The sequence below is a fragment of the Limulus polyphemus genome, unplaced genomic scaffold (genome assembly GCF_000517525.1).
Source record: "Limulus polyphemus unplaced genomic scaffold, Limulus_polyphemus-2.1.2 Scaffold631, whole genome shotgun sequence".
NCBI lineage: Eukaryota > Metazoa > Arthropoda > Merostomata > Xiphosura > Limulidae > Limulus > Limulus polyphemus.
In genome coordinates, this window is record NW_013666241.1 from 134,195 (window position 1) to 148,000 (window position 13,806).

At 36.8% G+C, this 13,806-nt stretch overlaps 2 protein-coding genes across 5 annotated transcripts in view; one reads left to right on the plus strand and one right to left on the minus strand.

Moving 5' to 3' along the window:
• LOC106459581 (m7GpppX diphosphatase-like) overlaps positions 1-1,655 on the plus strand; it is a 7,876-nt gene extending 6,221 nt beyond the window's left edge. For all 4 annotated transcript variants that reach the window (XM_013919209.2, XM_022386081.1, XM_013919211.2 and 1 more), the window contains exons 4-5: positions 380-604; positions 1,014-1,655. In XM_013919209.2, the coding sequence (XP_013774663.1) occupies positions 380-604; positions 1,014-1,280 (492 nt within the window). In that variant the 3' untranslated portion in view covers positions 1,281-1,655. The remainder of the gene's footprint in view (positions 1-379; positions 605-1,013) is intronic.
• Positions 1,656-10,146: 8,491 nt separating this feature from the next.
• On the minus strand, positions 10,147-13,560 carry LOC111085805 (CMP-sialic acid transporter 1-like). Its single transcript, XM_022386083.1, has 3 exons — positions 12,662-13,560; positions 11,046-11,175; positions 10,147-10,434 (listed from the first exon to the last, which is right to left on the minus strand). Exons 1-3 carry the CDS (start codon positions 12,749-12,751, stop codon positions 10,154-10,156), a joined length of 501 nt encoding a protein of 166 aa, XP_022241791.1. The 5' UTR covers positions 12,752-13,560; the 3' UTR covers positions 10,147-10,153.
• Positions 13,561-13,806: the final 246 nt, after the last annotated feature.

The following is a 13,806-nucleotide window of genomic DNA, read 5'->3' on the forward strand; positions in this document are numbered from 1 at the left end:
GTCAGCTGGCTAGTTATATCTGATAAGTGCATGTAACTGGCGAGTCTCTTTGTTTTTTCTGCCAATGTGGCTTGCACTTATTACTGACCTTTGAAGTAACTGGCAAACATATAGTAGTTGCAAAAAAAATGGTTAGTTTCAAGCCCTGATATATATATATATATATGAGAAAAATTAATTAGAAAAGTTATATGTAAAAAGCAAAGATCATTCATTAGATATTAAGAGGTTTCAGCTGAGTTTAAGACACTTTCAAGGCATTCTAGGGAAAGAATTCACAAACATTCTGGCTGAGTTTCTAGAATAAGCTTTTGTTATTTTGTCAGGATTGAAATGATATGTAATTATAACTTGATGTTTTTGTTTCTATATTTTCTAGTGGGTTTATAATATTTTGGATCACAAATCTGAAGCAGACAGGATAGTGTTTGAAGATAAAGATCCAATTTTAGGATTTATTTTGTTACCAGACTTAAAATGGGATATGAAACATATTGATAACTTGTATCTTGTTGCAATTTGTCATCGAAAAGACTTGCATTCTCTTCGTGACCTAACAGCGGACCATTTACAACTGCTTAAGTCAATCAGTGAGAAAGGAAAGGTAAGTGAAACTATAGCATTTATTTTAGAATAATGACTATGAATATATACATGACTAAGCCAATTTTTATGAAAATATTTTGTGTTAGCATTATATATAACACATTAAATTTGAAACTTGTGTATATATAATTTGTTATCATATCATGTCTTTGCTTTTTGTCTCATAAGATACATGCAATTTATTTCCTTGCCATGTCTCATCAACTAAAGAACTAATTTATGTGAAACCATGCTAAAAGTGTATTTAGCACTAGATTTATACAACCATGAATTGTGATTTGTTTAATTATTCTTCATTACTTTACATAAACAAAATTTTTGAGTTATTTTGCAGTAGTTCAGGATATGCAAACACGAGTTTTTAATTGAAATTTTAGAGTGTCAATATTTTATTTTATTTTATTCAGCAAAACATAGCTAAAAAATTCAACATCCCTGAAAAACAGTTACGAGTGTACGTTCATTATCAGCCCTCTTACTATCATTTCCATGTCCACTTCACTGCGCTGTCCTTTGATGCTCCTGGATCTCATGTTGAACGAGCTCATCTTTTAGACATGGTAATCCAGAATATTCAGATGGTTCCAGATTACTACCAGAAAGCAACCCTGGTGTATGCAATGAGAGAAAATGATCCTTTGTACACCAAACTTCAAGAAGCTAATGTGCTATGAAAGTTAAACATAGTTTTAATTCTGGAAAATAGTAAAAAAAAAGTTAATTTTTGCTAGTACTTTTAACTTAAGAAAGGAAAATTTTTTCTTTTTTTTTGTATGTGAATATGTATTTGTGTCTGGTAAAACAGAAAATTCCAGTTTGGAACTGATTTAGAGGCACACTGAAATTTATTTAACTTTTAAAACAGAATATTTGTTATGTGTAACCATTTACTCATGAACTGCATTCAAATTAAGATAATTTAATAAGTGTTTTTTAAAACTGACAATCAAGAAAGAAAGTTTTATTATTGCACATTACCTTTCATTTTTTGATATTTCTGACCAGTATTTCATCATTGCTTGATGTATAAATAAAGCACACTTTATTAAGTTTGGCATTTTTATTTTATTTCCTTATAAATATTTTCAGTTTGTCATTTGTAAATGTATTCCAAGGTTCTCATATTAGCACACCATATTTTTCAACTACACATTAACTTTTTTTTTATACAGAAGTGGCTTAAACTTATTGGATAATTTTTGTTCAGAAACTATCACTTGAGAGTTTTACATAAACAGTAACATCATGTATCTTTTTAATAGAGCAACTAAGAAAATGATTATGTACAAAAACAGATAAATTTGTAACTTTCTTTAATGAACAGTACAAGATGAAATATGTATAGCTGCACTGAAAGTCCCAACTCAAAGTTTCTTCTTTGTTAGATGAAACATTTTTTCAACTTTTTGAGAACTATTCCATAATGAATGGATTCTTTAGTTTTTGCACAAAAATGAAGTCACACATAATAACATATTGTTAATGGTTATGATAAGGATCATTAGCAAGCTGTCAAATGAAAGTTATTATAATTACAAATTAAATGAATCCCATAAAGTTTTCTCATACTGTTAAGGTAGAACTTCTTGTTACATATCTGCTGCATCTAAGACCTCCTCTCACAACATTAGCTATTCTCGTTAAGTGCTGCCCTCTATATGCGAACTTTTTCTTTATGCATACCACAAGCCTTCCACTCACCCCTATTGGAATTGCAAGTTTTCAACATGTATCATGCAAATCATCATGCATTACCTCCTCACCAATAGGAGCATGACATGCTCACGTGACGCATGTGCCTCCTCTTCCGAACTTTCACTTTTCATTTGGCAGTACTTGTGTTCCAACATGCTCCTTTGTTTGTTTAATACTTCACGTTGGTCTTCGTTTTTTCACGAAGTGTTTTTTTTAATAATTTGCTTTCATTAAGCCTGTTTCTTCTATTAGTATTTATCAGTTAATTCTTGTCACCATATTTTCTGCACTCGAATTTGGTGAATCTTTCTGTGCAATGAATTCCAAAGCTAACGTTACCACTTTGTGGGTTGCACCAGTGACCAGCGTTTTTTCTCAGGTCTCAGGTGTGGGCAATCCAATGGTGGATTTATCTGCTTTTATACACTAGGAAATCTAACGTTACATGGGACAACCTTTATCTCCTGACATGACCCAGGCTTATCCTGTACAGGCTTATTAGGACTTTGATCGTCTTTTTCCATCTCCAGAATTTGCCATTCTTTCTCATTCGCAACCCAATGACTCTACTAGGCCTAATGCAGTTTTATGGATTTTGTGTCTCAGGTTTATGGCGTTTTATCTCTTTCTCCTATTTTTATGCATATCATCCTTCCTTTTTTGAATGAACAATCTTCCCAACCCTATTTGGTTTTTCCTATCTCATATTTGAATTCTTGCTGATCACTTTGCCTCGCAATTAAGCGAGGAGATTAGCATGCCATGTCCCCTGTGGACTTTACACTTTCCTACTATCATCCAGACTATAAATGTTTAGACCAGCAATTGTTAGGTTCCTTGTTGCCTATATGGGGTGGCTCCCAAATCATCTGTCAGTCTTACCTATGCCCAATATGCTTGTTTGCATCTTGCCTTTACAAATATATTATAGTATCTTTCTTCCATAGCTATCTTAGGTTCTCCACAGAAATCCTGAGTGGTTTTCAGGAGATACCTTTGCCCTTCTCCATTTTAGCCCACATATCGGCTTTGGCTCTGGTGTTGCATATGTGATTTGTTTGTTCTTGGGACCTTATAGGTCGTAATGCCATATTGGCTTGGGTATGTTTACCCTCGACATATCTTAGGGATTTATGTCTAGCCCCATATCTGAGGTATAACGTTTTTGATATGGTCCTGGAAACTAGAGCCTCAGGTGACATTAGTCCAACAACAATCCACCCTTACGAATATCGTAGCCTGTTTGTCTCCATCAGAACCTCATATGTCTCCAATTACCATTTCCCATCCTTCCCAGCCCTTCTGCTTGGGATACTTCTCGTCGCTTTCCTCGATGATGCACCCCCTGTTGCCACCAGTACTGATGACTGCTCAGTGGGTTTGTGTCTGATGGGACCTCAGCTGTTCGAGTTTTTTCATTGCTGGCATTCCTTTGTTGGCAATCAATGGTTGCTTCAGGTTCTGTCAGAAGGATTCATTGTCCAATTTCCTTCCCCATCTTTCCTTACCCCATTACCTTCCCTCCTGTTCAAGATCCCATGACCAGCCAGCATCTGTCAGAAGTGGTTTGGGAAAAGCTCTTGCATCGGGCCATTGAATCTGTTCCCCCATCTTTTCCAGGGTTTTTATTTTCACCTTTTCGTTGTCTCTAAGAAAAACCTGTTGAATTGCAGCCAGTAATCAATTTATCTCACCTCAACCATTTCGTTTCACTACCTAGGTTCATCATGGAGTCGTTTCTCACCCTGAGATGGGCGTTTTCACTGGGATTGTGGATGACCAAAATCGATGTTTCCAACCCTTACCTACATATAGCGATATCACCTGAGTCTCGCCCTTATCTTTGGTTTGTCCATTTTGGGGAGGTTTATCAATTTTGGGACCTTCCCTTGGGACTTACCTCAGCACCGTAAGTACTTTGCCAAGTAGTCCGAGCTTTTGCTTGACATCTCCATGCTCGGGGACTGCAATTTTACTATTACAGGGACAGCTGGCTTATTCTAAACAGGAATTGGCCAATCATACTCGGCAGCTCCTTTCTGTGGAGGCTCAGGTGGGCTGGTTGATCAAATGGAAGAAGTTCTTCTTCAGACCCATTCAATATCTTGTCCATTTGTGGGTCTTTTTCACCATCCCTATCAGTTGGGCCCATCCTTCTACTTTATGACTTCGTTCAATGGAACTATTGGATTGCCAATGCTTTCTCGGCTCAGTCTCTTACTGCTCGCGAGATTCTATTGTTTTTGGAGATGTGGTCACCAATGACATCCCTTCAGTGGGCACTTCATGATCAATGGAACCTTGCTCAAGATCCTCTTTTCACCCCGATTTCTTTGTGAGATGATCTGCTTTGTTGATTAGACAACAAAGCCCATATGTCAGTGGGAGTGCCACTTCCTTGCCCGCATCTAGATCTACATCTTTTCATGGACGCATTCCTTCAGGGATGGGGGGGGGGGAGCATGGGTCAATCACAAGGAGGCTTCGGGTCATTGGTTTGCAGACAAAAGCGCTTTGCATGTCAATGTTCTCAAACTTCTAGCTGTATATTGGGCATTGCATCACTTACTTCTTGCCCGACATTGTCTGGTGATGGTTCATTCAGAAAATTCTACAGTGGTGGCACATATCAACCACCAAGGATATCTTATGCTGCACATCACATTCATCATTGTGTTTCATGTGCCAGGTGCTTTCAATCTGATTGTGAATTGTTTTCTGCACCCCAACTGAATATACCCTACAGAGTGGTCATTAGATCCCCTCGTTTTCAGAGATCTTTGCCTTTGGTGAGGTTCTCCCCATGTGGATGCCTTTGCTATGGGCTTCAACAACAAGTTACCTTTTTTTTGGTCATGTGTACTTCATCCCCAGGATCTGGCTGCTGATGCCTTCAGCCAGGATTAATCATACACATGTCTTTATGTGTACCCACCCATCTGATTACTTCATTGGGTGATTTCTCTCATCCACTCCACTCCTTCTTGGGTCCTCCTTATTGGCCAGCTAAGCAGTGGTTTCCATGGTTACAAGATCTGCTCCTTTTCCTTCTTGTTCCTCTTCCATTTTCTCCCTACATTCTTTGTCAACCTCAGTCACCTGGCCTACATCCCACCCTTCATGCCTGGCTTTTGTCTGGTCCTTGGCAAGAAGATCTGATTTCACATGTTGAGTCACTTTCTTGTTAGCTGGTTCCATCCGTCCATCTTCCATGGAGGTGTACCAATGCAAGTGGAAGGTATTCTGTTATTGGTCTATAGCTTTTGGGTTTCCAGTTGACCAGCCTACTGTGGCTTGTATGGTAGAATTTTCGTGTGGCTCTTTGACCGTGGGTCTTTGGTATCCTTGCTTTTGGAATATTGGGTGGCCTTATCCCATACCTTTCATTTTTCCCAATACCTTAAGGTTTGTATTTCCCCTGTCCTTACCATGCTCAGGCATTCCTCCTGGATACGTCACCCTCCCAGGTTACCTATCCTTATGGATTGGGATGTTAATATGGTCCTCCATTCCCTTACGTTACCTCCATTTGAACCATTTTCCTTGTGTTCCATGTTTCATCTTTCTTTTATGGTACACGTTCCTGACTCTATCCCTTAGCAATCCTCCTCCCTTCATGATCTTTCACCTTCTACCCTTACCAGTTGGGTCTATTTTGTGGTATTGGCCTATTCCACCCTACTTTCTTCCTCCCAGAATTTGCTCCAGATGTCCTCCCATCACATCTGACACGTCACTTTTCCCATGCTTCTCATTTTCGTCGTCCAATGGAGGAGATTCTGCAGTCCAGGATGTGGACCACACACAGTATGTTCATCTCCTACTATCTCCATCATATTGTGGTTTCCTCTTGTCGGGTTTCATCTACCACCTGTAGCCATTCTTCAGACTTACCTGGTAAGTTTGTATTTATACTTTCCTTTCTTTTCAGCAACTTTTCTCTATTTCTTTATCCCGGCAAGTGGTGCCTGGTCGGGTATTCTTTAACTTGAAATCAAACCGCATTGTCAAGCCATGTTGACTCATGCTTTATCTTCCATGGCTTTGCATGTTCATCATTGAGATGGGGTGTTCTACAAGATTGCATGTAGGTGCATGACCTTGTGATATTTTGCTTCATAAGCATGCCCATCCTGGACCGTATCACCCCTGGACTGCATGGGTAAAGCAGAAGGGGATTGCTGCCCATCCTTAGAATGAATAACTTAGTATGATATGCTTTTCAAAACAAGGTTCTGTGGTCACCCATTGCACTGTCTAAGGTGATGATGTTCCTCCAGACCCTCCAATGCATTGTCACCCTCCTTTCTTCAAGTGGAGTATGGGAATCCTTACCACTTTCCAGTTCAAAGCTGCTTGGGTGGTTGTCCATGGAGACACCCTGATGAATGAGTTCCACACAATATTCATTTAGTTACATAGTAGGGTGGTGGTGTTCTGTGGGTGTAAGTGATGTGATATCCTACTATTTGCAATAACCAATGACAACGGAGTGAGACATCAAAATGCAGTTCACCCCTATGATTGGGTGCCCTCATCCTACCTTGCTAGCAGGTTTTGGATTTAGAGTGAACCAATCAACATAAGTCCTCACACAGGTTTTGGGTTGTCTATCTTCCTCCCTCAATTTCCTCCATCTGTGTTGTGTGTCACAGTGGTGGTACATGGGATTGTTATGGTTCTGTCCTTGGCTATCCCTTGTCCTCTCTTCTTACAAGGATGTTATTGCCATTTGGATGATCCCGGTCTGTTTCATGGTCTGGGGAGTTGATTGCATGCGATAGACATCCTTTGGATACTGGATGTCAAGTTCCTGGATCGATAGCTCAGAGCTAATTCTCATGTCATCTGCAGGAATTAGAGTGGTTCCCAATTCCTCAGTTTTGGGTTTGAGGTGAAGACTGTATGATCCTCATGCTATTCTCGCATGGATGTCAGTACCCTGTGGGCAGGTTTTGGATGTAGTTGACTTACTGAGTATAGTCCGCCATGCCCTAGCCAATCTACACCTAGTGGTGCATCCTTTGTATACCCACCATTCTCATTGTGAGATTGAGTTACAGTTTATATCTGTGGTTAGGATCACTTTCCTGCCACATTCTCTCCCACTCGGATGTGCTCCTATAATTTTCTGCCTTTATATCTTACACATTCCTCAGTTGGGCAAAGAGTATACCTGGCTCAGAAGTGATGCAGTTCCCCTCTTCTGATCTGAATCTTTTATTTCCAAGGGTACCCTTCCGATGCTTTTGGGGGTCCTTCTGTCATTTCCTTGGTCCAGTCCTTCCTCCTTATCATTGTGGAATTCTAGCTAATCTTGTGACAGGAGGTGAGTCCCGTATCAGAAGTTATAATTTTCCTATACTGAAAATGTATTTCCGATAGGTACTTCCCTACCCTCACACTTCCTGCCCTTCTTCCTCACATTTCTCTGGTGCTGACATCTTCTGCCAAACTTTGAAGTGATAGTTCAGTAGAGAGAGTTACATGAGTATGTCATGCTCTTATTGATGAGGAGGTGATGCATAATGATTTGCATGAGAGACATAGGGGAGCAGAAGGCTTATGGCATGCATAAAGAAAAAGTTCAAATATAGAGGGCAGCACTGAACGAGAATAGCTAATCTTGTTGTTTATGGATGTGGGAACATTCCCAAGGAAAAAGAGGTATCTCTGCACGAGTTTCCACTTAAGTCAGACAGAAAATGGCACATTAACAAGAACTTGTGATAAATAAAGTCCACTGAAAGCTGCCATATATGCAGTGAACAATTTTTGGAATCAGACTTCGAAAATAAACTACAATTTGATATGGGTAAGTACCTATTGAAAATACATTTTCAGTATAGGAAAATTAAAACTTTCTTAAACCTGAATGGTTGCTGACAATTCTACATTGTACAAAATACCTGAGCTTACCCTACATGTCTCATGTTTTTGAACAGCTGATAAGTGGGTGCTATATATCGGCAAAAAAGGTTCTAGTGTTCTTTTGAGTGATGGCTCAGAAGAAATATTAAAAAATAGTGATAATCAACAACAACAAAAAATTGATAACTCTGTAGCTGGACCAAACACTCCCTCAGTTTCTGTTTCTACTGTTTTTGTCAGTAAACTGAAGACAAAAGCTAAAGTAAGTACCAGGAAGATTATTTAACATTTGATTTCACTTACAGACAGACAAAAAAATTCACCAGCAAGCCTTGGCTTCTTCAAGATAGAAGTGAATCTGCTCTCCTCAAATATCATAATAAACCTTTCTCAAAAAACATTAAAACTTGCAATCACAAAGCATATTCTCTTTCCAGTTAACCAATCAGAAAACATGTACCAAAAGGCAGAAGTGTGTCAGTTCCATTTGATAGTTATAAAAGTATCCTCAATACACAAGGTCAAACAGCAGACAATTTAACTATCTTATGAAACAGCAGATAATTTTAGTGCCCAGTTAAACACCAAAAAAATTAACATTTTGGGCTCAATTTTGTACACAACCTCAACTGGAAAGTCAGAAATAAAAATTTAAGAACTCTGTTGACAAGAAATAAATAGTAGGGAGAGTGAGATATGTAGTATTTACATTAATCTGAGGGTCTCGGGTTCGAATCCCCGTCCCACCAAACATGCTCGCCTCTTTCAGCCGTGGGGGCGTTATAATGTTACGGTCAATCCCACTATTCGTTGGTAAAAGAGTAGCCCAAGAAATGGCGGTGGGTGGTGATGACTAGCTGCCTTCTCTTTAGTCTTACACTGCTAAATTAGGGACGGCTAGTGCAGATAGCTCTCGTTTAGCTTTGCGGAAATTCAAAACAAACACTGAGCTAAACCCTGACTTAAAAAGAGACAAATATTGTGGAAGTTTATTGGTTGAGTGCTTTTGGTAATAGTCTTCTTGTTTTTTTTTTCAGTGGAATCTGTAGCTGAGATGCATAAATTAAGATAGAAATATTTATATGTTATCATTGAACATTTAATGTAATGACAGTTACCCATCAGTAGAAAGTATTGTTGAAAATCTGTTTTTTGTTTTGTTTTCAATGTAAACATTTACAGAAATCCGTATTGTCATTTAGCCAAAAGAAAGTTTAATATAGCATTATAGTCATGGTATTAATATATGTAACTTTCACCAAAGTTTAAGAAACAATTTGAGCCATATATAAAAACTGAGGTAGAATAGTGACTGAGTTAGGAGTTTGTTAGTCAATTAATGTATAACAGTGTATTATTTAACCAGTTTGTCTGTTACTGTCCTTAAGTTAGTTAGTAAAATTATGTGAATATTTGGCTTGTTTCAAATATATACAGATAGAAAATTAACAAGTCAAATTTCTGTTTAGATGTAGTTTATTTGTGATGATTGGTTATGCTACCTAAAGAACTTGAAGGTGATGAAACAAAACATTTTTATTACTGTTAATTACACTGGATGTTTTATTATTCTTTTTTACCGAATAATGCAAAAGATTCCAGCAAATAGTAGAAACTATCACAACTAAATTTGACAAGATGTGAGCAACGTTGAAGCTAAGTATAGATTTTCAATTTCTAAAACATGATATATTAAATGTTCATGGAATTTATACTTACCAAACAAAAGTTAGCAACTTCTACAAGTTCAGTGTTCAATTCATTTTCATAGTTTTTGTCTTAGTAAGGAAAGGCTAAATCAGTGTGACGAATTTCAATAGCTCATTCAAAGGCAATGAGACTTTTATAAATATATGTATTTTTTATATATATTTCAATAAAACGTAGATTTGAATGATTTTGAGAAATTTTAATCAATAGTTCAGTATGTAAGTCATTAAAGATATATTTGTTCAGTATTTTTTTTCTTTTGGTTATTAATTTAAATATGAGGTTTGGAAATCTGTACATTCAAGTGATTCTTTTCATACAGAAAGATAGCTATCACTAAAACTGCAAGACTCAGACCAAATGACCAGTTCAAGGAGAATTTATCGGGAAAACACCAGGCTGAGAAAATAGCTGTTAGTATATTAGCTATATTTGCAGTGTAGTATTTCACAATGCTATCCAAGTGCTGCATTATAGAAGCTAGTGCCACCCCTTGGCCTGTTGTGATAACAATGGTGAACACCAAAAGAACTAAAGATCTTGGGGTCATATCTGTTCGAAAAGTAAAAACAAAAATTGTTAGAATAATTAATATTATTCATAAATTACAATACATCACTATACAAAAGTCAATGTAAGAATAAAAATGCTACCAACAATGAAATCATGGGTACCGTACTTTCATGCAAATAACCCGTCCCTTGTATCGCTGAAGTTCTTCAGAAAAGAAATTATACGGAAAATTAGCAAACGAACAGAGACGTAACAAATTGGTGTCAGGAGTGGGATGAAAAAAAGAAAAGAAAGAAGATGGAAACCAGAGGTGGCAAATCAAACTACAGCTTAGCAGATTTGATGGCAGCAATACAGGAACAGTAAAAGAAACAAGAAGAATGAGAAAAGAAACAAGTTATGGTAATAACTATTAGGACATCATGAAAATAATACCAGCAGAATGTGCAAAAAAATTATTTGATACAATTATTCAATTATTTGTTTCATACAATGTTAGTAAATTATCTTTCCATTGTGATGCTACATCTTCAAGTCTTGTGCAATAAGGACAAGAGTTGTTTGATACAATGTTGGTAAGTTACTTGCTTTTCACTTGTGGTGCTACATCAGAGTCTAGTACATTAAGGATAAGAATTTTGATAAGTTACCTTTCCATTGTGTTGCAACATCTCCAAGTCTTGTGCAGTAAATTAAGAGTAGTGCACTTGTTAAAGTACTGAAGAAATACAACTGTATTTGTTGTTCTAAGAAAGGCCTTTTATCATTCTTGAATAACACCTAAATAAGTACAGAAAAGAACCAACTTTATGTTAGTTACATAAGTATATTTATATATACATGTGCACATCTTCAAAAATAATGACATAAAACTTAAATATATGCAGTCAATTCACAATATACTATTTTAAATAAGAACCTTTACTATTATGCACGGCCTGGGGTTAGAGTACTCAACTTGCAATAACTGTGGATTTGAATCCTCTAACTGAACATTCTTACTCTTTCAGCTGTGGGGTGTTTTAATGTAATGGTCATCTCACTATTTGTTGGTAAAAAGTAGCCCAAACTTTGCAGAGATTGGTGTTGATAAGCTCCCTACTCTCTAGTTCATCACTGCTAAATTAGGGACAGCCAGCCCCTCGGTACATGATTTTGTGAAAACAGGTCTTTTGGATTCACACTTGGTATACTAACCATAAGGCCACTCCTGGCACAAAAATTGTTTTGTTTAAATGCAAAGCTTCACAATAGGCTATTGATTGCACTGTGCCCACTGCAGGGATTGAATTCTGAATTTTAGTGTTATAAGTCCTGAAATTTAATGCTGAGCCACGGGGGTAGCGAAAAGCACGAGAGCAAGTATGGTTCTTCAGGTTAGTTAACTTGTGTAACTACCAGTGAAAGAATGCTTATCGATTCACCATGGCTTGGTGGTTAAGGCGCTCAACTCGCAATCTGAGAGCTGTGGTTTTAAATCCATATCACCGAACATGCTTGTCCTTTAAGCCATGGATGGGCTTAATAATGTGACAGTCAATCTCACTATTCATTGGTTAAAAAGTAGCCCAAGAATTGGCATTGGGTGGTGCTGACTAGCTGCCCTCCCTCTATCTATTACTACTAAATAAGGGACAGCTGGCGCAGATAACCCTTGTGTAGCTTTGCACAAAATTCAAAACAAAACAAACTTATCAATTCACACACTATACAAAAAGATTCATAGGTTTTGTTTTTATGCCAAATTACAAGGCACATAGTTGTCTAAAGAGAAATGGAAATTTGACCAAATTTAGTAGAGCTGAAATTGCTAGTGTATTATATTATTTTCATGGAAGATAGTTAAATTGGTATTAAAATAATTTATCTAATAAGTGGAATGTAAATTATGATAGTTTCTATCTTTATATGTACAGGATTGGAAGAAATTTTCTTATGAGGGTTTACAAAAGATTTTAATGAATAGGTTAAACTTTCTTTAATTTCTTCAGTCTTTACGTGGTGTACTAAAATGAGGATGAGTATGTAGAAATCTCTATAGAAAATGTATATGCAAACATACAAAATTTCTTGAAGATCATCAACCTTTACAAGGTAAATAGAAACCTATTAATGAAAGGTAAAATTTTTTTACTACTTTTTCTTGAGATATCAAAATTTAAATATATATATATATATATCCTATTAGTGGGGATTATTCTAAAAGAAATTACATACTTTCGAAAAGCTATATTACAGCTCTTTAACATTATAGTTTTTTATTCACCTCTGTATAGATGGATACTCCTGCTGCTAATAAACTGTTCAACATACTTAGTAGTAAGGCAGTTACAGGGGCAGTAAGACTGCTATCCATGAGGCTTGGCAATTGACTGAGGGCTATCGCAACAACAATCAAAAAGGCTCCGAACCACTGTGTGTTTGCTACTGGCTTCTTGAATATAAACCTGAAAAGTCAGAGGAAAATCCTTAAGTATTTTAATACTTAATCATCAACTGAACTATGGAAAATAGTTCATGATCGAATCAATTAAAAACAATTATAGTGAAACATGGGCCCTTGAAATACGAAAAAAAAAGGGTATCATCTGTGGAACAACAAAGCAAGTCATGGAAACTATGCCAACAGTAAAGTGTGTACTCTACCAAAGTACCATGAAACTATGTAAATAGTAAAGTATGTACTCTACCAAACTATCATGAAACTATGCAAATAGTAAAGTGTATAATCCACCAAAGTACCATGAAGCTTTGCAAATACTAAAGGTTGTACTTTACCAACGTACCAAGAAACTTTGCAAATAGTAAAGTGTGTACTCTATCAAAGTGCCATGAAACTATGCAAAGAGTAAAGTGTGTACTCTATCAGAGTACCACGAAACTATGCAAATAGTAAAGTGGGTACTCTACCAAAGTGCCATGAAACTATGCAAATAGTAAAGTGGGTACTCTACCAAAGTAACACAAAACTATGCAAATAGTAAAGTGGGTACTCTACCAAAGTAACACGAAACTATGCAAATAGTAAAGTGTGTACTCAACCAAAGTGCCATGAAACTACGCAAAGAGTAAAGTGCGTTCTCTAACAAAGGTCTTTGTATTTGAACTCTAAATACCTGAAAAAAAAAATGTTTCAATTACAAACCTGTGTTGGGCAGAGCACTGATACAGTGTGTAACGAATTTGTTATTATGTGTTTATTTTAATACATTTGTTGTTTAGATTAAGTCTATTTTTAAAAACATGCATAGCTTGCAGTGGTAGATATGTATTGTGAAACTCCCGCCTATTCTCCAAAGTTGTAGTAGATTCTCGGGAGTAAGAATCAACAATATATGTATATACGTAAATACTTAAATGTAGTTTAATATTGTTACGTAAATCGGAATTTTCTAGAAAACCTTTCCACGC

Bases quoted from the DNA above. Each gene is read 5' to 3' on its own strand.
- LOC111085805 (XM_022386083.1), bottom strand. From the start codon at position 12,751: ATGGATAGCAGTCTTACTGCCCCTGTAACTGCCTTACTACTAAGTATG. The intron at 11,176-12,661 runs GTGAATAAAAAA...GTACTTATTTAG, and splicing joins GAGTATCCATCTATACAGAG to GTGTTATTCAAGAATGATAA. The intron at 10,435-11,045 runs GTAACTTATCAA...CTTTTCGAACAG, and splicing joins TGTTGCAACACAATGGAAAG to ATATGACCCCAAGATCTTTA.